At 38.4% G+C, this 26,756-nt stretch overlaps 1 protein-coding gene across 3 annotated transcripts; it reads left to right on the forward strand.

Annotated features, from left to right (window-relative positions):
- The first annotated feature begins 1,702 nt into the window (after positions 1 to 1,702).
- On the forward strand, positions 1,703 to 25,669 carry VPS39 (VPS39 subunit of HOPS complex). 3 transcript variants are annotated; one of them, XM_072337954.1, is made up of 26 exons: positions 1,738 to 1,947; positions 3,261 to 3,326; positions 4,153 to 4,185; positions 4,609 to 4,673; positions 5,954 to 5,996; positions 7,012 to 7,106; positions 8,143 to 8,241; positions 8,925 to 9,017; positions 10,906 to 11,089; positions 11,680 to 11,800; positions 12,158 to 12,278; positions 13,092 to 13,221; positions 14,394 to 14,536; positions 14,960 to 15,103; positions 15,643 to 15,784; positions 15,976 to 16,062; positions 17,556 to 17,629; positions 18,152 to 18,250; positions 18,490 to 18,607; positions 19,071 to 19,199; positions 19,647 to 19,749; positions 20,303 to 20,348; positions 21,131 to 21,280; positions 21,441 to 21,575; positions 22,171 to 22,262; positions 23,491 to 25,669. In XM_072337954.1, exons 1-26 carry the CDS (start codon positions 1,875 to 1,877, stop codon positions 23,564 to 23,566), a joined length of 2,661 nt encoding a protein of 886 aa, XP_072194055.1. In that variant the 5' UTR covers positions 1,738 to 1,874; the 3' UTR covers positions 23,567 to 25,669. The 3 variants fall into 3 exon arrangements, with proteins under 3 accessions (XP_072194056.1, XP_072194055.1, XP_072194054.1); XM_072337953.1 differs by lacking the exon at positions 4,153 to 4,185 and adding an exon at positions 6,543 to 6,593 and having other exon boundaries at positions 1,746 to 1,947; XM_072337955.1 differs by lacking the exon at positions 4,153 to 4,185 and having other exon boundaries at positions 1,703 to 1,947.
- The last annotated feature ends 1,087 nt before the right edge of the window (positions 25,670 to 26,756 follow it).

A 26,756-nucleotide genomic window follows, 5' to 3' on the forward strand; every position in this document is an offset into this window, starting at 1 on the left:
AAGAAATTTTGTGAAATAAAGCTATATGGAACTATTTAATGTTTTTTTTCCCAAGTCCTGTTGTTTTGGGGTGGATTTTTTTGTTTGTTTTTGAGACAAATAAGGAAATATGTTCTCTATTGGAAGCACAAAAGAAGTTTGTACATACAATTTAATAAAAGCTAGGCAAAGAGTAGAAAGGCTTGCATGGTTTCCTTCTACTTTTCTCTCACATGAGCGAACAAGTGCAATTAACGTCTTCACAAAGCTCTGTTGCATAACACTTTGTGGCATTATATTTACAATGGGCTTTTTTTCTGAACTGACTTCAAATGTCTTCACCACACTGCTGGCAACTGAGGATGCAGAATGGCAGCAATGTAAAACACAGAGGGGGGTGTTATTTTTGCCTTTGTGCTCTGTGTGGATTTTTATTTCCATTTTTTAAGATTGGCTGTGATAATACTGATACAACTTGTAGCATTTTCGTGCCCCACAGAAGAGTGAAAACAGTGGTAGTAGTGAGGAAGATGATGATGGTGACCAGCTCTTTTTTTAGGGTGGTAAGATGATCTTGCCAGAAACTCTGAAGGAGAGACTAAGAGATCACATGGTGTGGCAAAGACATTTAACAGCTTAATAGGCATAATGTGAATGAAGATCATAAGACCCTGGGTAAGACAGGACATATTTGTGTTAGACTACAGGCACGAGGGTGTCTATCTGTTTCCTCTATATGGCATTGTATACTGGAAAAAAAAAAAAGTATGTTGTTGTTTTAATGTCTGAAAAGGCCAATGCCTTGCACATAGTTTGCACTTCGGTAGAGATGGATTACAGCCATTTGCATGTTCAGTTATTAGTACCTTTTATTATTGAAACTCATCTTTCACTACACCGTGCTACATTCCTCTTGCTGTTGTAGTAATCTTATTTAGAACAAGGAGACCTGACACATTGCCCTTTGCAAAGAGGGTGCAGCTTAACATGGTTTCACGCTTCATGTTTCATCCCTGGGCATGAGAGCAGCTGGACAGATGTAAGAGTGCCTTGCTGTAAGAGATCTCACTTGTTCTTCCATTCCTATGCTTCAGTCTCCCAGCACAAAGCATTTCAGTCCCCATCTCCCACAGCAGTCTCAGTCAGCAAAGAGGCTCGGAGAACTCAGTACTGTGCACTTCTTTCTCGCTGGGTTTAGATCGTTCAGCTCCTCGACTAGTGGTGGTGGACATTACAGCAGTGTAAATGCAGCTGCCTCCTCTTCAGGAAGGGATGTGAAAACAAGCAAAGATTTCCTCGTGAATGCTGAATTTCGTTGATTTAGTTCATCCAGAAGGAACGAATCGGTCTCGTAACAGGAACTAAGCATCGTTTTGCAGATGTCATCATACCGGAGAAAAAAAAATAATTAGAACCTCTGAAAACAGTTACTCGCAGGAGATACTTTTCCGTTCTTATCGGTTTTCCTCAGGTTCCTTAATTTTTGCCTTTCTTATGCACTCCAGTTTCGCGTTAGAGAACCAGACGCATCCGCTATTAGCGTTTTACTGAGCAGCTACAATTAACACCTTCGCCTCAGCCTCCGTTGCCGGCTGCACGCAGCTGCGCAGCTCAGCACCCGAGGGGCGGGTTAGCCCACGGGCCTGGCGCAGCTGCTGCCGCAGCACCACCTCCGCCCGCCCCCCGGCCCGCCTTGCCGCTGGGGCTGGGCCCGCCCAGGCCGGGGCGGGCAGGCGGGCGGGGCTTCGGCACGGAAGCGGCAGCGACGGCTGCCGGGAAGGGCGGGGAGCTGCGGGTCGGTGGGGTGGCTGTTATTTCTGCGGTGCGGGGTTTCTACCCGCTCAGCTCCCGGCTGGCGGGTGCTGCTGCCGCCCGTGCCCAGCGGAGCCGCCGCCATGCACGACGCCTTCGAGCACGTGCCGATCCTGGAGAAGCTGCCGCTGCAGATCGACTGCCTGGCGGCCTGGGGTGAGCCGCTGGGGCTGTCGCCGTGTCTATCCCGCCTTGCTGGGCAGCCCCTCTTCCTCTTTCGTCCTCGTCGGCAGCCCTCGGTGCCGCTGGGTGCGGGCTGCCTGGCTGTGGGGCGCCTGCGGTGCAGGCCTGGTGTGCGGCCGCTTCGGCGCTGAGAGCTTTTCCCTGAGTGCTGGCTGGTTCCTATCTTGAACGCTAGCGGGGCATCTTAGTTTTAACGTTAGAGCCTGCTTGCTTGTGTTAGTGTTATATAAGTGTATAGGTGGTATTTTTGGGTATGCATGGTGAGGGGGTTACACAGCCTGATTGGGTGCGTTGCGAAGGCTGTTGTGGCTGCTTGGGCTGTTCCTGTACTGTGCTGCTGTGGGACAAAGCTGGTATTAAGACCCCTTCAGATGTTGTGGAATTGTGGCCCTTTAAATCTGTTTACAATAACCTTCGTAATAGCGCTGTATTTAGGCAATGACTTCTTTACTGTAGAATTATATAGCAAAGGAGGTGTGAAGATTGTTTTTTTCTTTGTTGAGATTTTAATTTTTATCGCTATGAAAGTGTCTGCTTTGCCAGAGTATAAGGGAGCACAAACCCACAGGCCTCTGATGGAGTGGTTGGGTAAAGTCAAGCAGTGGAAGGAAGGGTTTGCAGGAAAACAAGAACATATATAAATACAGCTCAGCAAAGAGAAAGATTTTCAGTCAGGTTTTGTGACCTGGTAAAGATATTACGCCTTTTGATTGCTCTAAGTGTGGTAATTTGGAACAGTATGAAACTTAGCTGAAGAGTTCATATCTGAAAAGTTTCTCTTCTGTAAATCTGAAGTGACTGCTAGTTGTCCAAGCACTTCAAATGCCATTTAAGCAAGAATGCCACGTTGGTTCAGGCACAGCTTACAATTTTGGAAAGTTCTTATAAAAAAGCATGACCATTTTAAAGCACAGAACTTCTCCTTTTTGTTTTCTTTTCCCCTTGTTATCTCCTTCCTGGGAGATAGTGATGCCTGAATGATAGCTTATTGACTGTCTTGATTGAAAAAGATACAGCTGCTTGTTTATCTACTATTGTACAAGTAAGCAGGGTTTGATGTCTTGACTATAGCTTTTGTTTTACTGCTTGGTTTTTGGACATTGTCTGGTAACAAATGCTGCAGTCTAGCACTTGGACAAGAACGCTGCAGTGAGGACATGCCTGTGGTTGCTGTTTGAAGTCCTCTTTGGCTTTTGAACCAAGCTTCTAGATGTTAGGATAAATGCTGCTTATCTGGGAAGAACAGTCTTTGCCACTACTGATTATTTTCTCCCTACTCCTTTTAGAGGAATGGCTCCTTGTTGGTACCAAACAAGGGCATCTTCTTCTTTACAGGATCAAGAAGGACATAGGTAAGTTGATTGTAAGAATGACACAAGTAGTTGATTATGTTATTTTTATTTCTTTCATGTCAGATGTTGTGATGTTAACAAAATATGTTCAATTTATGATTTTTTCCTACTTGGAGTTTAAAGAATGTGTGAGCTCTTTAATAGAACTGTACACACTGTTTATCAAGTATTTAAAAAGTATAGCTAGTAATATCAGCCTGTTGTATGTGGTTAGAGTGTGCTTTATATAAAGTTGTTAGATCTTTCTCTAGCAGAAAGTGTAACTTCTCTGAATTCTGAATACAGTACTCGCTGTGCATGAACGTGCACGGAAGCAGCACAGTGTGTTTGTTGCTGCAGGTTTGCTTGTCATCTCTTAATGCAATGTTGGATTAGTAGATGAATGAAAGAGCAAGTTTATTCAGTGGGCTCATCAATATCAGGGGTTGGGAGAGAAGGAACTTTACTATTTCTGTTATGTTTCTACTTTTCTCTCTATCTCTTAGTTATAATTGCTCATAGTCTATTCTGGAGATTCCATAAAGCCATTCTGTTTGAATCTGAATTGATTTTCACTGGATAGATTTATATTTTGGGTTTCCACATAGTAGCTGATAATGCAATAATGCAGTATAGCATGGGACAGCAAAGGATAAAAATAAAAATCCAGACATTTCTATCCAGGATCATCAACTCTTGGAAAGATACTTGTTTGTATCTGCTTGAGACTGAATTCAACTTGCTTTTTCTGAAACTTATGGGAAGTCTGTTCCAATTGGAACATGCTAGTCTTGAGCTGCTAGTGTCTTATCTCACCTGGTAAATTTCTCCCCCTTTTTTGCATCAGTGCCAGGAGAGGTTATGTCATCAGAAAGTGTCTGTAAGTCTTTATCACTAAAACTCCTTTTAAACCCTTGTGGTGTAGTGTTTATTCCTTGTCTGCTTTGCAGTGCTGTGTTCCTTAGCAGTTTAAGTTTTTGATACTTGATTGGTGTAGATAATTTCTTTATGGATATCATTGTATCTTTGGGTTTCAAAATGCTTAAATCTTGATATCTAAAATCCCAGCAAGGTAAATATATATATATATATATATATATAGTTATTGATGAAGTTCTCAGACAAGTATGAATAGTTTTATTTGATTTATCACCTGATGATGTACGAGACCTTCTGGTGCATCTAATGTTAAGCATCTGATTTTGCTTTCATAGTTCTTTGTGGTCTATTTAGTGTAAGATCTATTCAGCCATAAACTTAAAGGCAACTTCAGTTCATATGCTGTCTCAAATCTTTTTGGTAGGTTGCAATAGATTTGAAGTGACACTAGAGAAATCCAACAAGAACTTCTCAAAAAAGATCCAGCAGGTAGGAAATAACATTTTCTTGGCAGGGGGAATCATATCTCTTGTGTTCAGACAAGCAGCACAATCTTACATGTACTTCTGGAATCTGCTAAGCTTTAAAAATCTCCCTGAGTCTGTAATAGATTTTTCTAGAGGCAGCACAGCCAGGTGTTCTTGCTCACTGTTTTCCCATAACAGCAATGAGTTTGGTTTGTTTGCTGAAGCAGAAAGCTAAGCATTGGGATGTACAGGCTTATTTCTGACCTTTATGGAAGTGCTGTTATTTGCAGTAAATACTCAACTACTCTGACAAAATATTTATAAAAGCAATGATAATACGCCAACAGACTGATGATATAATTTGCCTCTTGATAAAATGCTATAGCAGTGTGAATGTAATTCATATTACCTGGAATTTAGAATGAAAGTAACTGATAATCTACTGTTAATCTTACGACTGTGATATTTTTTTAGCGGAGGGGGATGCTCAGGAAAGCATCTATCTCAAAAAGATTAAGCAGCTTCTTGTTTTAGTATTACTTGTCCATGTTGTTTAGAGGTACACCTGTACTAGAATCATAGAATTGCTCAGGTTGGAGAAGACCTTAAAGTTCATCAGGTCCAACCATGATCTAACCATACAAGCCTAACTGTAACAACTCTCTGCTAAATCATGTCCCTGAGCACCACATCCAAATGGTTTTTAAACACATTCAGGGATGGTGACTCAACCACCTCCCTGGGGAGCCTATTCCAGTGCTTGACAACACTTTCTGTAAAGAAGTTTTTCCTGATAACCCAACCTAAACTTACTGTGGCGCAACTTGAGGCCATTTGCCCTCGTCCTGTTACCAGTGAGAAGAGACCAACCCCACTCTCACTGTAAGCAAGTTTCAGATATTGTAAGAGAGCAATAAGGTCTGCCCTTAAGCCTTCTCTTCCCCCGACTGAAAAGCCCCAGTTCCTTCAGTCGCTCCTTGTAGGCAGTATTCTCCAAGCCCTTCACAGGCCTTGTTGTCCTTCTTTGGACCTTCTCCAGCACCCCCCTGTCCTTCCTGTAGCACACCAATTGCTACAGTTTTAATTTTTTTAATCAGCTTAGGTTGCAAGCTCTGTGCTGCGTGAAAAACACATGGGGTGTAAGTGAAACCAACTGCCAGGAAGATTGTGCATAGGTAGCTGCCTTGCTGTTTTTATTATTTTGAGATTATACTAAATGCTTTTTCTTAGACTGTCTATAATCAAGCTTAATTCAGAGGCTTTGTATGTGGATGAAATCACTGATAGAATTGTTTCTTTCAGATTCATGTTGTTTCTCAGTTTAAAATTCTGGTCAGTCTGTTAGGTAAGTATGGACACTATTTTAATACTTAATGGTGCAGTTACTTGGCTTGCCTGTGGTATGACTTCCACATGTGCATAGAACTTGAGTTGTTGGAAAGTTGTCTTCTAGAATTTAGGCTTCTTCACCTTGTGAAGTAAGCATTATGCAGCTTGGAGTGGGAAGCAGCTTTGCTTGTTGTAACTTGAGGAACGAAAGTGTTAACACTAAGTTTCATCACTGAAGATGGAAAAAATGTGCACGTATCCTAAAGTGTGTGTGCATACATTTATTTATATATAAGGCCTATGCGCATTCACATGAATACATACATATTATACGTATGTATACAGACTGTACCATAGTCTGAAATTTCTCTTGTACAAACCTGCTTGATGCATGAAACTTACCATTGCTGTGTGGCATCAAATGCAGCTTATGTGCAAATGGCAATCTTTTACCCTCTCGTGAAAGACCTGAATTTGCTTGTTTCAGGCTTCCGTTTAACCTTATGATCTTCCTTTGTCTATTTTTGCTTATGTTGCTACTCCTTTTTCTATGATCTCCAAGTCCCGGCTCTCCCGACTCCAGCATGCGTAGATTTCAGCTGTCTGCGTCCTCGTGCGTACAAAAACTTGACGGCAGCACCCTCTGCTTGAAAATGTTCACTTCTCACTAATATCAGGAGCCAGTTCAAAATGGTCTTTGTTCATCCATCATGAGCTTGCACTGGTCTAGCCTGTTTGCTGTCTCTTTCACTCCTACTTCCTCTGCGTGATTAGCACCTATTCTCAGTTCCTTCATGTATTTTTTACCAGAGCTGGGGTTAGTCTTCTGCATGCGTACTCTTGTATTTCTGTGCCTGAGCACTTTCTTTTCCCAAAAACTGAAAAGTTTCCTTTTCCTTTCTTGCAGTCTTATTTTCTCTAACTGGTTCTTCTTTTTATATGTAACCATAAACTGCAATAGTTTGTTTGAATTAATGGTGAGCTCAGTGTGTTTAAACACTGAAAAATAACTGGAATTTCATTTCAAACAGAAAATAACATTTATGTCCATGACCTGTTAACGTTTCAACAAATAACTACGGTTTCCAAGGCAAAAGGTGCATCTCTCTTCACTTGTGACCTTCAGGTAAGATGAGGAACACAATGGCTCAGATGTCCTTACCCACCCCCCCGCTTTTTTATTTAAAAAAAAACAACAAACTTTTTAATCTTGCTGTGTAGACTCGGTTCATTAATTTTGTGCTTGTTTGTTATATGTTCCCATGTGGCTGTTTTGATTGTGGCTTTTAACTTCAAGGCACTCCTGTGGTAACTATGGGGTTGACTTTTCTTCATTGCTTCACTAAGCATTTCCATTGCTTGTTGTATTATATTTGTGTTTCTGTTAAGCTGCATTGGTTCAAGGAGTTTCATGATGGTTGTGGTAGATCCAGGCCATAAAATGGTTCTATGAGGCATAGCAATCTTCTGTTAGTGTGTTGTGCTTTATTGCCTCCTTTGTATCTGAGTTTCTCACCCTACTCATATTGTTCAGAAATCTGTCTGTAACCAGAAGAGATGGCTTAGTGCTCATTGTCTGTACTTTTTGTCCTGTGGGAAGTTTAATATTCAGTATTTTCTAATAAGTATTGAGTGTTTCCTGGGTGTTAAAGCCAGTGATGCCTTTTAAAGTGCATCTCATCACTTCAAAATGCCTTGATGTTTGTGTGTACAGGCACCTAGCTTTGTTAGTATTTTTTGTCTAGAAACTTTTCCACTGGGATAGAATATGAAAGGTATATGAATATGAATACTTTTATCCATCAACATAACACATTCTTTGCATTGTTCTTTTTCCTGTACTGCATGCAGTTTAAGCTGTTAATCATAGCCTTCAGGGTTGGGCTGACAGCTCTCTACTTATCTTCTGTTTCTGTGTGTCTATATTCAGCGCCCTATTTTTTGTATTTCCGTGGTGTCACAATTGCTGCCATCTAACCAAAGTTCATTTTCAGCTACCCCATTTACCTACTCTGCTTTTGTGTTTAGAGATTCCCATTCTGGCCTGAATGAACAAAGCTACTCTTGAGCTGACAGCTCTGCTTCAGGCTGATGATTCTTTTGACCTTGTATTATCTTCTTTGTCTGTTAATATTGATGAGTTTAGGCCTGTCTTTTTACAGCAGTCAGATAATGGAGAAGAGGTGCTGAGGATGTGTGTGGCAGTGCGGAAGAAGCTACAACTTTATTTTTGGAAGGACAGAGAGTTCCATGAACTACAAGTGAGTTGACTGTTCTAATAGCCTAGCATGCCTCCGTAGGAACTCTATTTACTGTTTTTTCATGCAGCCCCCACTAGAGGCAATGCTGACTTTTCGGGTATTTAAAATATCCAAATTCTGTTGGTTTTTGTAGTGATTTAACAAAGCAGCAGCACATGAAGGTGCAAATACAGGTTTTAAACTACAATCGGTGGTATTAGTACAGTTTCATGAATTAAATAAAAAGCTGTATTCTATATTTTAACATTTCTATTGAGTAGGTTTGTAAGTAAGTGCAATGTGTTAGCATGCAGCCTTTATAAATGTATACTTAGCAGTAACACTGGAAGTGTGTCCTGAAAATCCACCCTAAATCTGAAGCTTTTCTAGTATGTCATTAAGTCAGAAGGTAGTTGCTGACAGCAAGCCCAGAGCACTGCACTTAAGAATACCACAGTGATAAAAGTAAGCATTGGAAATATGTAGAAAAAATTCCAGTTTTGCTGCTCTTCTAGGAAGTTGTGCAACTGACTGACAGCATGCCTATTCTGTGTGTGAATCTGGCCTTTTAGTTGAACATTGCTTTTCCTTGACCAGCAGAAGTCAGGTGTGTGTGCAAGGGAGCTTGATAACAACAGTGCTTCCTGTTAGACTCCTATTTTGATTTTTCTCTTGTAACACTCATTTTGACTTTTTTTCCTCAGGGTGACTTCAGTGTACCCGATGTACCCAAGTCTATGGCCTGGTGTGAAAACTCCATCTGTGTAGGTTTCAAGAGAGACTATTACTTGATACGGGTAAGAACAGATTTTGAAATTCAGTGTTCAAGGAGAAATGAATACCAGTAGGGACTGTAAAATGCTCCTGTGTTCACAGCTTGAGCTGACAAAGAAAGAAAACCAGTATTTGGTATTCTTGTTTTATGTCTTTTTTTTTTTTAGAAAGAGCAATCTAATTGTATCCCTTTAAGCCAAGGTTTTACCAGGAAGAGATCTTCTCTTTATTACTTTTGGAACTAGCATACGAAGGTATTGTAGGAAAAAGATAACACAGAAGCTTATGTTTTAGTTGGGCAGCAGAGTTTGTAAGCTCAGCTTGCATTTTATGTAGTATTTCTCAGAAATAACTTTGCTCCAAATTGACAGAAAGACCAAGAGTGTGTTCTGATTTGGGAGAAAGAGCAACCTAGTGCTTTTTTTTTTTTGTTGTTGCTGTTCTCTTGCTGAATGGTAGTAATTCCTGTTTGAAAGTCGCTAAACTTACTGCCATTCATTTACTGTTACTGTTTCTGCTTATGCTTAATTTGACAGCAATACTTGATTCTCTTTTCTCCCTTTAAAACTGGGTCCTGCTGATAATACAGGAAACTGAGATGAAGGTGAGATGTACCTCGTGTGAATACATCTATTTACTGAATGGCAACTCTGTTCTGTAGTTGGCAGGAAAATTGCACGGTAACCTTACTGCCAGTTCAGGCTGATACTGCTGGTGGAAGCAGTCCTTTTCTGTGTCCTTCTTGTTGATTCCCCACTGTTGTAGTGGTGCAAGTCTTTCTATGTCTGCTCAAGGAATCAGAGTTGAGATTTGTTATCATCTTTGTGTTGGCTCTGGTATTTGTCCATCCTGTCACTGAGCAGCTTGATTTCACTGAATATGCATATAAGATGTTTTTAAGGAATTATTCTCTGCTGGTTGGATGATGATTTATTGGGATTCTTGGGATGTAACACAAGGGAAGCAGCAGGAAAATGTAGCCAGAGTTAAGAGAATAAGCTTGTCTGTTTTGGCAAGAGTATGTCGTTAGGGCAACTCATGAAACATCACTTCCATTTTGTTTTTTAAATTTGTTAGTTTATTTTGTTGGAGAATGGATTTGAGTTCAGATACCTGCATTATCTGTGGCCACAGCAGTGAGTGGTTAAGACAGGGAAGTTTGCTTCACTTCTAGTTTATTTCTTATGTTACAGTGCTTACTCATGCTAGAATAAAACCATGTTAAAGTTTTGACCTAACTGAAATCCTGCAGTTACACCAAGAGCTAATCAGGCGATTTTGCTGATGTTGCTGCTGTGCTATGCATTTTATGTCCGTGTGATATATGTACTCAGCTGCTATCATGTGTAGCAGAAATGCAAGTCACAGCTTGAACCAGTGGTTTAGGTAGGAAGGCAGGGCCAACCTAGGGGAGCTCAGGTGCATGCAGTGTGCCTGAATGACCAGAAGGAGTGGAGCTAGGATACACCCCTTCCCAGACCTCATTTAAGGGTTGGCAGTGGAGACAAGGGTATCATGCATACCTGAGGCCTTTTGAAGATAAGCAGCTTCTTTATTTCTGTGCCCATGACTGTTGTATTTGAGCAAACCCCCACTTGCTGCAGCCTGGGACCTTGTTATTCTGTCATTGCTGCAAGATCCATTATGTTACATCACGGTAACTGGAATATGTTGCCTGAGACACAAGAGTATTAATTCTTTCTTTCCAAGTGAGTATAATCTTAATAAATGTTAATGTGCAGAAAGTTCTTACTGCAGTTTAAAGTTACGCTTGTCCTAACTGTGATTAATTTGAGTTGAGAATCCCTCTACTGGGTAGTGTTTAGTGTGTTTTTGCTTTCAGATACTTTCTCCTACATCTTTGGATTGTTGCTTTGAACAGTAGGTCTTTTATTTTCTTTGTTATCCTAGGTGGATGGAAAAGGATCCATCAAAGAACTGTTTCCAACAGGGAAGCAACTGGAACCATTGGTTGCACCTCTAGCAGATGGAAAAGTTGCAGTTGGCCAAGATGATCTAACTGTTGTCCTCAATGAAGAAGGGGTCTGTACCCAGAAATGTGCACTGAATTGGACAGATATTCCAATAGCAATGGGTGAGAATTGGCAGTATTTTTTTTTGTTTGCTTCTTTGTTCCTTTGTAAATGATAAAATTGTTACTTTCACGGTGTTTAAAAGCTAGCTGGATTTGAAGTGCGACAGCTGGCTTCTAGAGTGTTTTTAGTTGCATTTTCCAAGTGCAGTGAGTCCAGTGTGTTTATGTTTGTTTCTTTCTCATCTTTACACCTAGTCTATTTTCTTCAAGTAACATGCCTGTTTCTCTAAAGGAAGAAATTTGAAGTGGAAGGCAATGCAGTTTCTGTGGGCACTTGAGTGCTGCAGGAATTCTGTATATTGAGAGACAGACAAAAAGCCTTGTAGTCTGTTAGCTGTCAGCATTGGGCAATGATTTCTGTTACTAATAAGAAAACAAATCATAGGATCACCAAGGTTGGAAAAGACCGAAAAGATCATCCAGTCCAACCATTCACCTATTACCAATAGCTCCCACTAAACTATGTCCCTCAACACAACATCCAATCATTCCTTGAACACCTCCAGACACGCTTCAAGGAAAACTGTTCTTTCTTGACATAGAGTCAAGAGAGAACAGTTAACTTATATTTTCACCTGTTTCTCAAATAGAACATCAGCCTCCCTACATCATTGCTGTTCTGCCAAGGTATGTGGAGATCCGCACGTTTGAACCCCGACTGCTGGTACAGAGTATTGAGCTGCAGAGACCACGCTTCATCACCTCTGGAGGGTACTGAGTAGAACATGATTGCTTTTGTTGAGCTGTTTGTGTGGTAGCATGCTGGAAAAACTGGGAGAAGAACTCTTCATACTCTCCTGGCTTAAGTAGCAGGATTGAAACAGTTTGTTGCTGTTTATGAACAGAGAAGTGGATGTAGTATGTTGAGGAGTAAATTATAAGAATAGTGCATCTTTGGGAATTCCTGATCACTGGAGATGTTTCTGCTCGTTCCTGCTTTGCAGTATTGCTTAATTTGCCTTTGTATCTGATTCATAAATGCATAAATTAGCCAGGATGGTTTCTGGTAGAGTGTTTCTCTTTTTCAGCATTAGGACATGGTAACTAAAGTTTTTGGTTTCTTTGCAGGACAAATATTATATATGTGGCAAGCAATCACTTTGTTTGGCGACTCATCCCTGTGTCCATAGCCACACAGATCCAGCAACTTCTTCAGGATAAACAGTTTGAGTTGGCTTTGCAGTTGGCAGTAAGTACTCCAAATCCTTTGGGTTTGCAGTGGAATTTTCTTGTACAGAAGTGTGCAGAAGGATGTTTGACTGCAGCTAGGTTGAAAAGCTTAACCTCCTTAATGGCTACTTTGCACAAACTCTCAAATTATAGTCTCTTTTGATATAAATTTTAGGGTTATGCTGCCAGTTCTCTATGTTGATGTAGTTGCTTTAGATTTTTCAGTGTCATCTTGCATATGAGTTACATCTCTTAGATCTTTAATTAGTTAACTTTCTTGCAGACTTAGTCAGTCTAAAGCCTTTAGGCTGACTGTAAACAGTTTTGCTTAGCTTTGTGTTTTTTGTTTATATCAGTGACCAGGAATTATTGTAAGAGCCCCATATGTTGCATAATCATTTCTTAGAGATTCTGAAGCAGTGTATTTCATTTCATTGCTTATAGGTTTTTAGGATTTTTTCATTTCTGAAAACTTCCCCTGAGTTATGCTAAAATAAATTGCATTTATGATTGTGAACTTGGGAAAAAAAATAAATGAAAAAGCAAATGAATGAAAACATGTTTTCTGTTGTATAGTTAACCAAAGGTGGCTTTCAAACCTTCCAGGTTATCTCGGTGTTGCAATTAACATAGCATGTAAGAATTAGTATTGAAGGTGTTCACTTGAGAAGTTTATCCTTTTTTGAACATAGCAGGCTTTTGGATTTTGTATTCTTTCTAAACTATATTCTGTGATTCTGTGATGTTAGTCCTGTTATTTCTCTGAGGCATTTTCTTATTTGTGCTGCCCAATTTTATTTTATTTTTTTAATGTTTATTAATTTGTGCATAGGAAATGAAAGATGATTCAGATAGTGAGAAGCAACAACAAATTCACCACATAAAGAACCTCTTTGCCTTCAACCTCTTCTGTCAGAAGCGCTTTGATGAGTCAATGCAAGTTTTTGCCAAGCTTGGTACAGGTAAATGCTTAAGTTGACTTTAAGATTCCTGTCTGGGGAGAGATGAAATGAAGATTACAGATCATTGTATGTTTTGGTTTCCTTTTAAAATTATACTGTATTGTGCTGTCCAGTCTCCTTGTGGATAGCAAATAGTCTAGGCAACTGTTTAGCCTCTTATGGTTATAGTGCTTAACTTAAACTAACTGAAGTTAATTTAAATCATGAAATTACCCTTTGTGCAGAATATATTTGTACTGTAGCCTGTTCTTGCAGTGTGCATGGCATATATGCAGATGCTGGAGGCTGGAGATTTTGGCAGATGTCAAAAGTCTACTTTTAGCTTGGAGCTGAAAATAAGGAGCTTCTGTAGGTCTGCTACTTTCTTGTCCTCTGACTGAACTGAAGACCCTAAACCTTTTTTCTGCTTTAAGGGCTAAGCTACTGAGGCCAGGAAGCTTTTTGGTGGTTTCGGAAGTTAAAATAGTCTCTGATATTCTTCAGGCTTGTTTTAAGATAATCGGAAGATTGCCTGAAGGCTGGTTTGCATCATAAAATGGTGCTTAAGATGGAGATTCTTGCACTGTTGACAGACAGCACATCCCTTATGCATTTGAACTTAGAAATTTCCTTGATGATGTCTAGCATCGTATTTACTTCTAAAAGCTACAGTGGAAAGAGACTGGGAACTTCAAATATTTTGAACTTAAATTTGAGGATGGAAATTTGGAATTTCTTTAAACTCTCTGAAAACAGAGGTGTGATAATATGGATAGTGCTTTTCAGTTCATGCTTCAAAAGCCCAGTAAACCTTTTCTGAAAAGATTGCTTGCTCCCCAGAATCCTTTCCTACTGTCAGAGTTGTCAGTGTGAGGATTTTGCGAGTAGAACAGTAAAAGGATGATAGTAATGGATTGTCCTGTATGTGCCAGGACTTGTTCTGCCTGGACTTTAAAACAGTTTGTTTTTTTCTTGCTACTTTTGCTTTGTTTTAGCTTATTATTATCTTTTCCCCTCATGGTAGACAATTTCTGTTACCTAAAACCTAATGGATGAACAAGCTGACAAGAAGCAGCTCTGTTGGAAAAACTAGTTTTATGTTTAAAGCTAACTTTACACTAAAGCTACATTACATTTAAAGAGTTGGCAACATTATACATAATGATTACTAATACTAGTTATTTTTTGCTTAGATCCCACTCACGTGATGGGTCTGTATCCTGACCTACTGCCAACAGATTACAGGAAACAGTTACAGTATCCCAACCCCTTGCCAGGGCTCTCTGGGGCAGAGCTGGAGAAGGCACATTTAGCTCTGATAGACTACCTAACGCAAGTAAGTACTCCTATATCTGTATTTAGAGCAGGGTTATTCAAGCTGTAGCATATTTTGTTGGGAAGATTTCTGCAGAAAGCAGTATGTCTACTCCAGCTCTGTTAGGCCTTACTAGACTGTCTTGTGACTTCTCTGAGAGCTGGGTAAAATTTACTCCTGAACTCAGATTTGAGTTTGAGTCTGTTTTGTTTTCAGTAGCTTTCTGAAGAGGTCTTGGGCTCTTGACCTTCTGTTTTTGTTTGGTGACTGTTACAGAGGGCACTCTATCTAACAGTTGAATAGTTATAAATAGTAAAAATTCTTAAGGAACCAATTGATAAAATAAATTACTTGTTTTTTTTATTTGGTGGGTTATATTTTCTGGAGGTGGGATTGATAAATATGTGGCTTTTCCGTGTTAAATTTTCATTTGATGTCCTTCAGAAAAGGAGTCAGCTGGTGAAGAAGCTAAATGATTCTGACCATCAATCCAGTACCTCACCCCTCATGGAAGGAACACCCACAATCAAATCCAAAAAGAAGCTGTTACAAATCATTGATACCACCCTGTTAAAATGTTACCTCCATGTGAGTTTTCACCTGACTTAGAGGTTATTCCTATTAAGACTCGAATTCTGTTGCAATGAGAGGATAAAAAAATTGAGGAGGAATAAGGAGCTATGTCAAATTCTCAAACAAGTGTCTCACTTTTGGTCTAGAAATGATTTGGGTGGCTTTGGTCTCAGATAGTTCTGTCATTTATTAGGAGGCAGTTTTGTGAAAGAAAGCACTTGTAGGTGAAATGAATGGTGTCTTGCTTATTTGTTTTGACATTTTAACCATTGCTTATTGTGCTGCCTTTACTGTTAAATGCAGCAATGTGATCTTTGTTGTCAATGATGCTTTTCAAAGCAGACCTCTATTTTGGAATGGGAATGCTCTGACGTAGTTTTTTTTCTTCTCTCCCAAAAAATTGTGGAATGAAACTTCTTAAAGAAGATGAGGCTTGATCTAAGATGTTAAGCTGTTGCTTCTTGGACTGTTTCTCTTTCAACTCATTTTGTGTACTATAAATTTAGGAAGAATGTGTTAGAAATATGTTTTGAGTGCTCCCTTTTTGCTCACAGACAAATGTAGCACTTGTGGCACCATTGCTACGTTTGGAGAACAATCATTGCCACATTGAGGAGAGTGAACATGTACTGAAGAAGGCTCACAAATACAGTGAGCTCATAATACTGTATGAGAAGAAAGGTCTGCATGAGAAAGGTAGGTGTGAGGTTGGGATAGGGACAGGGGAAGGGGTAGGAGCATGCACTCTTAATCTTGTCTTTATTGCCTGCACGTTGTTTACAGGAAAGCTGCTTTTTGTTGTTGTTGTTTTTGAGAAACTCAGTGTGGCTTAAATTGAAATGGCAGTCATGCTTGTGAAGGAATTAATCTTTTTGTTTGTTTGAAAGCATTACAGGTGCTGGTAGATCAGTCAAAGAAAGCCAACTCGCCTTTGAAGGGTCATGAGAGGACAGTGCAGTATCTGCAGCATTTGGGTAAATGTTGACAGTGTTTCTGTGGAAGTGTTGCTCTTTCCAGATTTTAGTTATTCTATTTTTCAGAAACTTCATAGGTTCTACCAAGCTAAAGGACAGTCTGCTTGTCCAGACTGCTTTCTTGTGTAGTGCAGACTTTAGGAATTAAAGCTCAGGAGTGTCCTGTTTAAACTTGAGAATCTTATTGGTAAACATTCCTTATTTCTGACTTTAAAAAAAAAAATAAAAAAATAATAATAATACAAAAAATCAACTGTAAGAAAATATGCCATATTATTTTGTATTTTATTCCAGTAACGGCTTGCCATCACTGGTGAAAGGAAAGTCTTACTTCTGGGTTAGGCTTTTCAGTGGAAGGTCTAGCTACTAGTTGCTGGGCTTCGTAGTGTCTTTCCCAAAATGAAGCTTTTGTTTCTGTGTATATATAAGTCTAAACTATAACCTGTGTATAGATTAATCTAGATTATGATCTAACAGTTCTAGTTGCTGGTTATAACATTGTAGTAGCAAATTGCTTAGCTTGGTTATTCGTTGTAAACTTCAGACCTTTTTTGGTTTTGCTGTTGTTGAGAATAGTCCCTTCCCGTGTGATACATTATCTAATTGTAAATGCATGGCTCTCATTTATTACAGTACTAGTAAATCAAATTCAACCATCCAAAGTAGTTTATGGGGGGAATAAATCTCTCTCACACTTACTCTACTGGCAAAGCTAGATTTTGATTTATAATTTCAGACTGTGTATTCATACGTATATATTTGTATATAGTTTTATTTATTATTTCTTTCAAGAACTCTTGCTGACTCTTATTAGCAACATGTTTATTCAATGATAACGTTATTTCCTGTGGCTTTGACGCCATTCCTGTTTTTGCTATGTCTCTTACACTTATTAATTGGTGTAGTTTGATAATGTCACTCACCTATTAGAGAGTTGTAGATGTGTGACATTCAGATTATACAAAATCTGACAAAATAATCTGCTTTTTTTAAAATTATTTTTGTAAGGATTTTTATCTTGATAAATTCATCCTGGTGGAGTTGATATCAGCTGTTCATTTATTACTTACTATGTGAGAGGATTTGACCCTTTGCCATAGAGGATGTTAGACTGAAAAGCTGGAAACTGACTAAAAGAAACTATACAAGTTAAAAGTACAGTGTTTTCCACTCTAATATAAAAATTAATACTGCTTATAAAGGAAAATGTTTAGGAATTAAGGCAACAGAACATGATTTTGGTCTGACTTGTGTAAATTTTTGGTGCTTAGTATTTGAGTGTTAATTTTTGCTCCTGTTTGAAATCATTTTTGCAAAGTAATGAATTGTGTCCTTAGCCTGCAATATGTGAATTTGCTTGATTGGAGAGGAGAAAATGAAATAGAATTTTACTGTCACTGAAACTTGGATATCTCTGAAAGTATCTGCTTGTGTTCAGAGTAGTTAGATCTTCAGGAATATAATGCTGAGCGCTGCTATCTCTTGTATTCTAGGTGCAGAGAATTTGCACTTGGTATTTTCCTATTCTGTCTGGGTGCTAAGAGATTACCCCGAAGATGGGCTGAAGGTAAGTTTGCTACTGAGATTCTTAATGCAGCATATGATGTAAGAATGCATGTAGCAACGTTATCTCCAATTTAGTGTCTGATGTTGTCTACATTCAGCATTGTAGCAGAAAGCTTAGCAGTGGGCAGATCAGGACAGCTTATCAGTTTCTCTTTTTTTCTCTCCCCGTTCTTGGAATTTTTTGTTTTATAATAAGTGGCTAAGAACCCTTAAGTTTGGTGTAACAACTCTGTACAAAAGCATGATTGAATATTTAAATGTTCATTTTCTTTTCTTAATTTTCTTTGACTTCTGTATTTGAGAGGTGTTGAGCACTGTAAAAGATACATACTGACAGAAGTGGAAATTTGGTCATCTGTTCAGATGTGAGAGATCTTCTTGGTATCTAAATAAGCTGCTTGGATTTTTTTAATACTTACTCTTTGGGCTTACATGATGATATGCTGTACTTCATTGCCTTAGAGGAAATACATTGCTGCACTGTATTTTTAAGGTATTCTGTGAATAAAATTTCATTTTACAGATCTTTACAGAAGACCTCCCTGAAGTGGAAGCATTGCCACGAGACAGAGTGCTCAGTTTTTTAATTGAGAATTTTAAAAGTTTGGCTATTCCTTATCTGGTAAGGACTCAATATGTGTTAGTGCGTTGTGTTTAGTACATGTTATACATAAGCCTTTAGTTTTCAAGGTGTACGTGGTAATGTCTCAGAGAATGCTAGCTTTGCTGTAACTTGTGCAAAGTAAATCCTGAGGTCAGGCTTGGTAAAAGTAACCATAAAGTATGGAATTGTTGCTTGCTTTTAGCAAATTGCTTTCCAGAGAACTTTATCTTTAACTGAATCTGAACTTGTGTTTACAGGAACACATCATTCATGTCTGGGAAGAAACTGGTGCAGACTTTCACAACTGTCTGATCCAGCTGTACTGTGAGAAAGTGCAGGGCTTAATGAAAGAATATCTCAGCTCTTTCCCTGCAGGTATATTTTAGCCTTTTCTGGTAGGGAAGGGAGCTGGGATAGCACAGAGGGTTTTTCACAGTGTGTTGCTCTAAGCCTCTACATATTGATAAGAAGATACCCTAAATGATGGAAGAATGGAACAACTGAAATTGTGGGTTTGTAGGCAGGTCTAGTTTCTTGCTACCTTGGAGGTCTTAAGTGATCAAGTGACAACTTTGCTCATGATTAAAAGAAATGGCAGCTACTGCTCACTTTATTCTTTTAAGGGCGGAGGTGGGTTTTGAATAACTGTATATTGTCTAATCAGACACTTGTCTGTTGTTTTAGAAACCTGAAGTTATTTGTCAGGTGCACCCAGCTCTTACAAATGTAACAGTTTCATTGGAATGTGGTTTATCCTAACTTTATTTTGTTCCTCTTCTTTGTACTGTTGTCATGAAATAGTTGTAATACGGTAACTGATGTTATTTCTTTCATACAGATAGATCTCCAGTGCCTGCTGGGGAGGAAGGAGGAGACTTAGGGGATTACCGGAAAAAACTACTTCTTTTTTTGGAGAAGTCTAGCTGTTATGAACCTAGTCGACTGATTAGTGACTTTCCCTTTGATGGTGTGTTCAATTTCTTTAGCCTAAACTAAACCGTTATTGTATTTTACAACAGAACTTTCTCAGTTATTAAGAATCATAGCAACTGGAAGCAGAGGAGGTGGCTAGATCTGTTGTAAGTCAGTGTGTGTGTATTCACTGTGTTTATGCTGGCAGAACTGCTTTCTCAGTTCCTACAGGACTTGTTTAAATGCTAGCCTAAGACCCTGTGGCATCTCCTATTGCTTAAGTGTTTAGATGAACCTTTAAATGAGCTTTAATTCCTCAATAGTTTGTTATATCCTGAGAATTCAAAAAATATTACTATCTCTACCATACAGTAGACTTAGTGTAACTTTAGTCTATGTTTAAGCTGCAGTTTATCCTTTTTTCTGTTAATCTGGTTAGTAACAGACCTTATGTTGTCATTTTTAAGTGTAGCTATTGACTAATCATTCTTTCTATCACTAGGTCTTCTCGAAGAACGTGCTCTGCTCTTGGGTCGTATGGGGAAGCATGAGCAAGCTCTGTTTATTTATGTTCATATTCTGAAGGACACCAACATGGCTGAAAAGTAAGGATTTTTTTTTTTTGATAGATTTTTTTGTAGTGAATTGTTACTGCATGTGGAGCGTGAGTGCTGTATGGTTTCAGGATCTTGTGTCCGTGGTTCCTTGATTCTCGGGCTCTTCCAGTTATCTGTTGATTGCAGATATCCCCTTGTGGAGTACCTTTTCACATTCTTCTGTAACTTCACTTCTGAGCAATATTACACTCATTAAATGAGTTTTTTATTTCCTTCTTGTCAGATGTGACTTTCCACTGATCTTTAGTTTGTCTCCGCCCCTTTCCTTCTTTTTTTAATAATGAAATCAAGGTATTAAATTCAGGTTCAACATGAAAGTTTTGTAAGTTGGTTGGAAGGCATACACAAAACCTCCCTTTTCTCAGCATTGCAATGCAAAGTAACCAGTGCTGCATGTCCTGTGCAATTGATCAAAGCTGGATGTATGGTCACTTGATGTGGATGGCCTCAGCAACTGAGCTTTTAGATGGTAATTTCTGTGGAATGAGTTTCTGGGTTCCAAATCTGTCCATTCATTTCACTTGATTCTTCTCTTTTCTAGCTACTGCCATAAGCATTATGACAGAAACAAAGATGGCAACAAAGATGTAAGTAGCTTCATCTTTGCAGACTTCCTTTTTCTGTAAGGTTGTTTTTAGACCCCAGATATTTAACCTTTTAGCTTGCCTGGGCCATGCTGAGTGAATAGGAATTGTCTTCAGCTGCATATTCTGTGTATAATATAGTTAATGTATATAAGTAATAGAACTTTTTTAAATTTTTTTTTCTTGAAACTGAAAAAAAGGGACAACAAAGACATAAAACTAACAGGTTGAACACACATAGACTGCTGGTGCCATGGTAGGGACTGTAAAGTTTTTCTTTTGAATAGACTTTAGATTTTGTGTGAGGTGGACAAGAACCTGTGTATAATCTCTTGGGGTTTAGGAATTGCAAGCTTACACTTATTTTTTTTATTGTTTGCTTTTGTGAACGCTACTGCATTATTTGAATTGAGCATGTATTTTGTATATAAATTCCTGATGCAATTTAGACAAGGTACTGTGTTCTTGTTCCAGTTAGATTTACAAAAAAAGTTGCTGGTAAATATCAAAGAGGTGTTTTGTAAAGGTGAGTTATAGAAGATAAATGAAAGAGGCGTGATTAAAAGGTACTACTTTTATAGAAAAATCTTGGTATAGAATGTAAGTCTTAAAAGTCTTCAAACATCACTTATACTTTTTTTCTCTGCATTTTTAAGAAAAACGCTGCTTGAATATCTCTTAGAATTTTGACTGGCAAGTAAATAAATAAATATAGTACTTTACTAGTACTCCTACTGGGTTCACGAGTGTGATGACTTCAGCAGCTTTCCTTTTGTGTGTAACAGGTCTATCTGTCTCTGCTCCGGATGTATCTTTCCCCACCTAGTGTTCATTGCTTGGGGCCAATCAAGATGGAAGTGCTGGAGCCTCAAGCCAATCTGCAGGCTGCTCTGCAGGTGTTGGAGCTGCATCACAGCAAACTGGATACCACCAAGGTAAGAAAGACTTGTACATACTCTTAAGTTTGTACTGTTAGCAGAACCTACTGGAGCAGATGTGTGTGCAGGATGTTACAGAATAGAAGTTCACTCACGTTCACACTATTTTGCTCTCTGTTAGTTGTAATTTTTCCTAACTAGATATATTTTGCTTTAGGCGATAAACCTTCTTCCAGCAAATACACAGATTAGCGAGATTCGGATCTTCCTAGAGAAAGTCCTTGAAGAAAATGCTCAGAAGAAAAGATTCAATCAAGTACTCAAGAATCTTCTCCATGCTGAGTTTCTGAGAGTAAGTACCCATAACCAATCAGAATTGTGTTATAAAGCTGATGTTCAGTATGTGAATCAACTGTTCCTTATATTTGATGTGTTTCCTCTGGATGGTGCCATAATTCATCTGAAATTAGTAAACGTGCACTAGATAGTTTGATTGTTTCCTTTTCAGACTATGGTGGCAAGTGCAGTCATTTTAATTTGGATGGTGGTTGTGCTTTTGTGAGTCTCTGGGCTCCCTGTGCTCTGGGGTGCATTGCAGAATGATCTTGGAGAGTGTGGACTGGATCTTTTCCAAGTAAACTAAATCAGATAGTGCACTTCAGTAGTCAGCTGAATTGTTCTTAATGAATGCAATGCTTTAGTCTGTGGTTCAGACTAACTCAAAATAAAATCCTAGAATACGTGTGATGTCAATGTTGGGTCTACAGTACCGCCTGCTACACAGGACCAAGTCCTGATTATTTTGTGCAATACAACTTGCTGATATAGATATAGCCTGAAACTGTAACTGAAAATTGAATGTTCTGATTAGTTTTCAGTTTCATCAGACTTGAAAGGAACTGTAGCATGGTATTGCTGTTTCAGCAAGTTTATTTACTGTCCTATAGGTTCAGGAGGAACGGATCTTGCATCAGCAAGTAAAGTGCATTATTACAGAGGAGAAGGTGTGCACTGTATGTAAAAAGAAGATAGGCAACAGGTGAGAGATAAAAATCAAATGTGAATTTAACCTTAAAGTGTGTGTGTACATGTATGTTACATGTATGTTTGTTATGTGTTTGTATTTATGTATACATACAGAGAGCACAGAAGTATGAAGGAGAAATCTGAAGAGTGTTTGAATTAGAAACTGTCATTCAGCAGAGTTGCTAGGATAGCATCAAAGTCAGTGAAGTTTATTGCAAGAGTTTTAATCTTGCTTTCAACAAAACAATAAAATGTTATCAGAAATTCTCAAGATACCTTATTTCATTATTCTGGAAGGCAGAAAATTGTATCTGATACTGAATTTAGAATATTATTGTCAGAGTACTGCCTACTGCCTGCTTCTTAGCTGCAGTTTAAGGAGAGTGATGTAAAGAATCTCAAACTAAGAAGCATAGCTCTATATCTAATGGCTTTGTGATTCCGTGGCCAATGTATGTTTTGAAGTGTAGCAGTCTTAAAGCATGTGAAAGTCGAACTCTTTCACTTGATACTTAGATTCCAGTAACTTTTCTTCTGCTATTCCTAGTAAGTAATGATGGGCTGGTATAAAATGAGAATGTTATGGGCATTTTTTTTTTTTCCTATTTGAAATTCCAGTTGAATGCCACATGATCATTAACTGTTCATCTTGTTGATGTGAGCTGTTCCAAAATATCCCTAGCATTCACGATTACAGAAAATAGTTCTTTTTGAAAACATTTTAATGAACATGAGTTTGAATATATCAATGAATGTAGTGATATAGTGGATATAGCGATATATGAATATGAGTCTGAATATATTACTTTTCAAGTTTATTATTAGTGTATAGCTTGTAACATCAGAATTAAAATTTGCGTGTGTAATATTGGTTTGGCTGTCTAGGGCTTTTCTAATGCTGTAAATTTCAGTAAGGTTTAGAAGGACTATCATGTCAGTAAGTCACCAAGTGATCTCCCAAAAACTAGAGCAAACTTAAAACCAGATTCAGATTCAAAATGGTGCCAGTGACTTCTAAGAAAAATGTCCTATAGAAATGAAAGTAGATTTATTTTTTTTTAATGATACTCCTAAAATCCATAGAATGTCTGATTTGTATTTATCAGTACAATATTCAGGGTGAGATCTCAATAGGAAAAGTTCTTTTTCTGAATTTGACACTTGAATGTTCTTGTTCCAACAGTGAAAACTGTATTTGCTATGTTTCAGAAAATTTACCTTTGTGTTCTATCTCTTCACAGTGCGTTTGCCCGGTACCCTAATGCAATAGTTGTGCATTATTTCTGCTCCAAAGAAGTCAACACGTTGGACACCTGACCTGGCCTTATACAATAATCCAAACACTCCTTTGAAGTTCAGAAGTGATGACTTAAAAAGTTGATGCTTCTGAGATTATTGAGGCTTGTTTCTAGGTTCTCACTGGGTGGAAGTCATTTGTATCTAAGGACAGACTGTATCGATATGGTCATATTGATTTACTAGAAAATGACTTAACCTTGCCATTGTAGTTCTGACACTATATTGAACCTCTCAGTACTCAGATGAAGAATAAAAACTGATCAGCTGTAAGCTTTGTAATGCTCTCCAACTTGTGAAATGAGTTGTCAGACAATTGCAAGCTGTTCACAAGTCAGCTTTGACAGCAGAAGTCCTCCTTGGGGTAACAGTGTTGTGATTTGGCCTTGTATGTAAATAATCCTTCAAAAAAGAAAATGTATTTTGAGTCTTTGCAGCTGTAGCACCACCGCATGTAAATCACCAGATGTATGGTGTAAGGAAGGCTTCTCTGCCTATTTCTAGATGTAGAAAATAGTTTTATTTTCATCACAGTAATGGGAATACTTAAATGTTGGCCAAGGAATCCATTTATTGATGTTCAGTGTTATCACCTGACTTTCAGATAAACAGAATTTGCACGGGGGATAGTCAGGCAAACAGCAAACGCATCACTGAAGAGCTGCTCTTTTTCTTTTTGGGAACTGTAAATTGAATTAATCTGTGTGCTGTTGGCTGACTTTGGTCACTCTTAGCTTCCAGTCATGCTTAGAGACTGTTCTAAGAAGTTCACATCTGCATTCATGCAAAAAGCAAAGAACATCCTGGAAAGCAACTTTTTTGAGGGATTAAACTACAATATTTGCTTGAACTTCTTGACTACACTTAAGATGTTGTGTATAGGAAGCTCTTTGGTCACTGTTTCACTTCCCAGCACTGAAGTAAAATGTAGACTATTTCAACATCTCTTTCTTTCAAATGCTTTGGAACAACTGCGTTCTGTGCAGGCTGGTACTGTTCTTAAGTTACACTTGGGCCAGAGGTCTAAACTGCAAAAGCTGGGTTGTATCATATTCCTTGTAGGCTGTAATATTTTTGTCTAACTTATTTTTCCATAAGCTGTAATCTATAGCACGTTGGTACTGGAAATATTGAAATGTGTGATTGGTGCAGAAAAAAATGTGAGCAGCTGTATTGAAAAGGAAGCAGTAGCACATAACTTAATTGATTTGATCTTTGTCTCCAAATTGACTCCAGCAATACTTATAAGTTTGTAATGATTAAATAATATTGTTCACAATATGTAACTATCAGATATTACATCTTAATGATTGAGTAATAAAGCCTATCTGCCTGAGGTGTAACTGAATGTCGGCTAACTTAGTAGGTTTAGTTAAGCCATTGTTGTATGGATGTGTCTTTTAGGAACAGATCTGCAGTAAGCTGTCAGAAGTCCTAATTCACTTTAATTTACCACTGTTACTGTTTTCCTTTGGTAACTGTTTTCCTTTTCCACATGTTTCTATTTATTGTTTATATGCTGTGCATTCCTATGAGTTTCATGGTCCAGTGTTTTGCTATTTTTGTGCTTGTATATCTTGGATGGTATTGCTACTAATGTCTTTCTGTAGAGTATGGGAAGAGGGAATCTGTGGTGTTAGTGTTTTTAACCTTGTATTTCTTCTATTTGAAGAAGAGAGTCTAAAGTACTTATATCCAATTTGCACATTCTGTATAGGTCTTTATATACTAGTTCAGGTACAGAGGGAAGGTAATTTGGGAGAGTTGTGTTTACAGATCATTGAGAATGAAAGGAGGGTATTTATCAGGCCCTGTATTCTTTATATACAAACACGACAATATTGCTCTGATTTTTACCTATCTTAGATTTAATACTGTTAGTATGATTTTTATTTACTTTCATCGTCCACTACCTGGAAGGTGGTATTAGCATCTGAGGAACTAAATTGTGCTCTTATTTCATGGTTACGGTTGTGCCTCTGTTCATCTGTTGCGTAGCCTTTACAAGGAAGTGATTTGTGCTGTATTTTTTCTTTTGTTGGTTCTTACCATGTGGCTTGGTTTTACTTTAACATGCAGCTGGTTTGTCTAAAGCAATAGACTGTAATAAATATTGTGAACCAGTGTGTGTTTCAATCATTCTGCAGTTAAGCTTTCTGGGCTACTCAGTTTATTTTAATAATCTTTGCTTTCTTCTGGAAGTCAGATTTAATGCGGGGGTTCTCAGCATCACTTCTGCTTTAATGTGTAATTCAGATAAGGCCACATCACTTCAGAGCTGTTACTGCTTCTCAACTTCTGCTTTGGATCTATAAGTTTATAGTATGTGAATGTTCTCAGAATCCTACTAAAATCACTTTTGTATCCTTTGAATAACGTTCTTGAAAGTCTTATACGATTAAATACGCATTTACTAGAGAATACTAAAATCATTGATGTGGTGTTTTTTTTGAGTTTTGATGGGCTGTTTCGGGGGAAGGTGATTGAACAACACTGTGGTGAAGTCAGGAAATATTAAGACCCATGGATTTGCAGTTGCTTGACTTTCAGGTCAGACTACTGTAGTGTTGGGAATAGAACTCGTGCTTGTTTTCCCTTCATAAAAATGGGAGATATTGGCACTGAGGTAAAGCTTTTGTCTCCTTCACAGGCAGCTGAACTGGGGTGGGGGAAATGACAACAAATAAAGAATGAGCAATCAACAAAAAACACTGAGAGCATCCTTTTGGAGCCTTGACAAAGGGCTCATCTTCAATATTTATGCATACTTTAAGTACTGTTTAATATAGTTAGTGGTGTGTTATTCGTACCTGCTGACAGAAAATTAACTGAAGTGTAGATATGTCTTGACCACTGATACTAGTGGTGCTAATGATACTACTACTATGCTGATACTAATCCCCCCAGAAATAAAGTTACTGTATGTGAGACAGTCTTTCTCGTTTCATGTTTTGATGGCATTTTCCTCGTCTGTTTTCTTACTCTCACAGGAATAGACAGAAGTAAGCAGTTCTTTGGAAGTTAAGGTGGCTGTCAGCAGTGGCTCTGTGTAGTTAAACTGTCCGGATACAGTTAATGTGTGGATCTATGACTATGAAACAGTTCTTATGTATATGTTTTAAAAAGCTTTTAGAGTTTCTTGAGAAAAATTCTGCAAAAGTTAGATTCCTGTGCTGAGATTTCATTGGAAGAGGGCAGAGAACTTCAGGAA

Source organism: Excalfactoria chinensis, chromosome 5 (genome assembly GCF_039878825.1).
Source record: "Excalfactoria chinensis isolate bCotChi1 chromosome 5, bCotChi1.hap2, whole genome shotgun sequence".
Taxonomy (NCBI): domain Eukaryota; kingdom Metazoa; phylum Chordata; class Aves; order Galliformes; family Phasianidae; genus Excalfactoria; species Excalfactoria chinensis.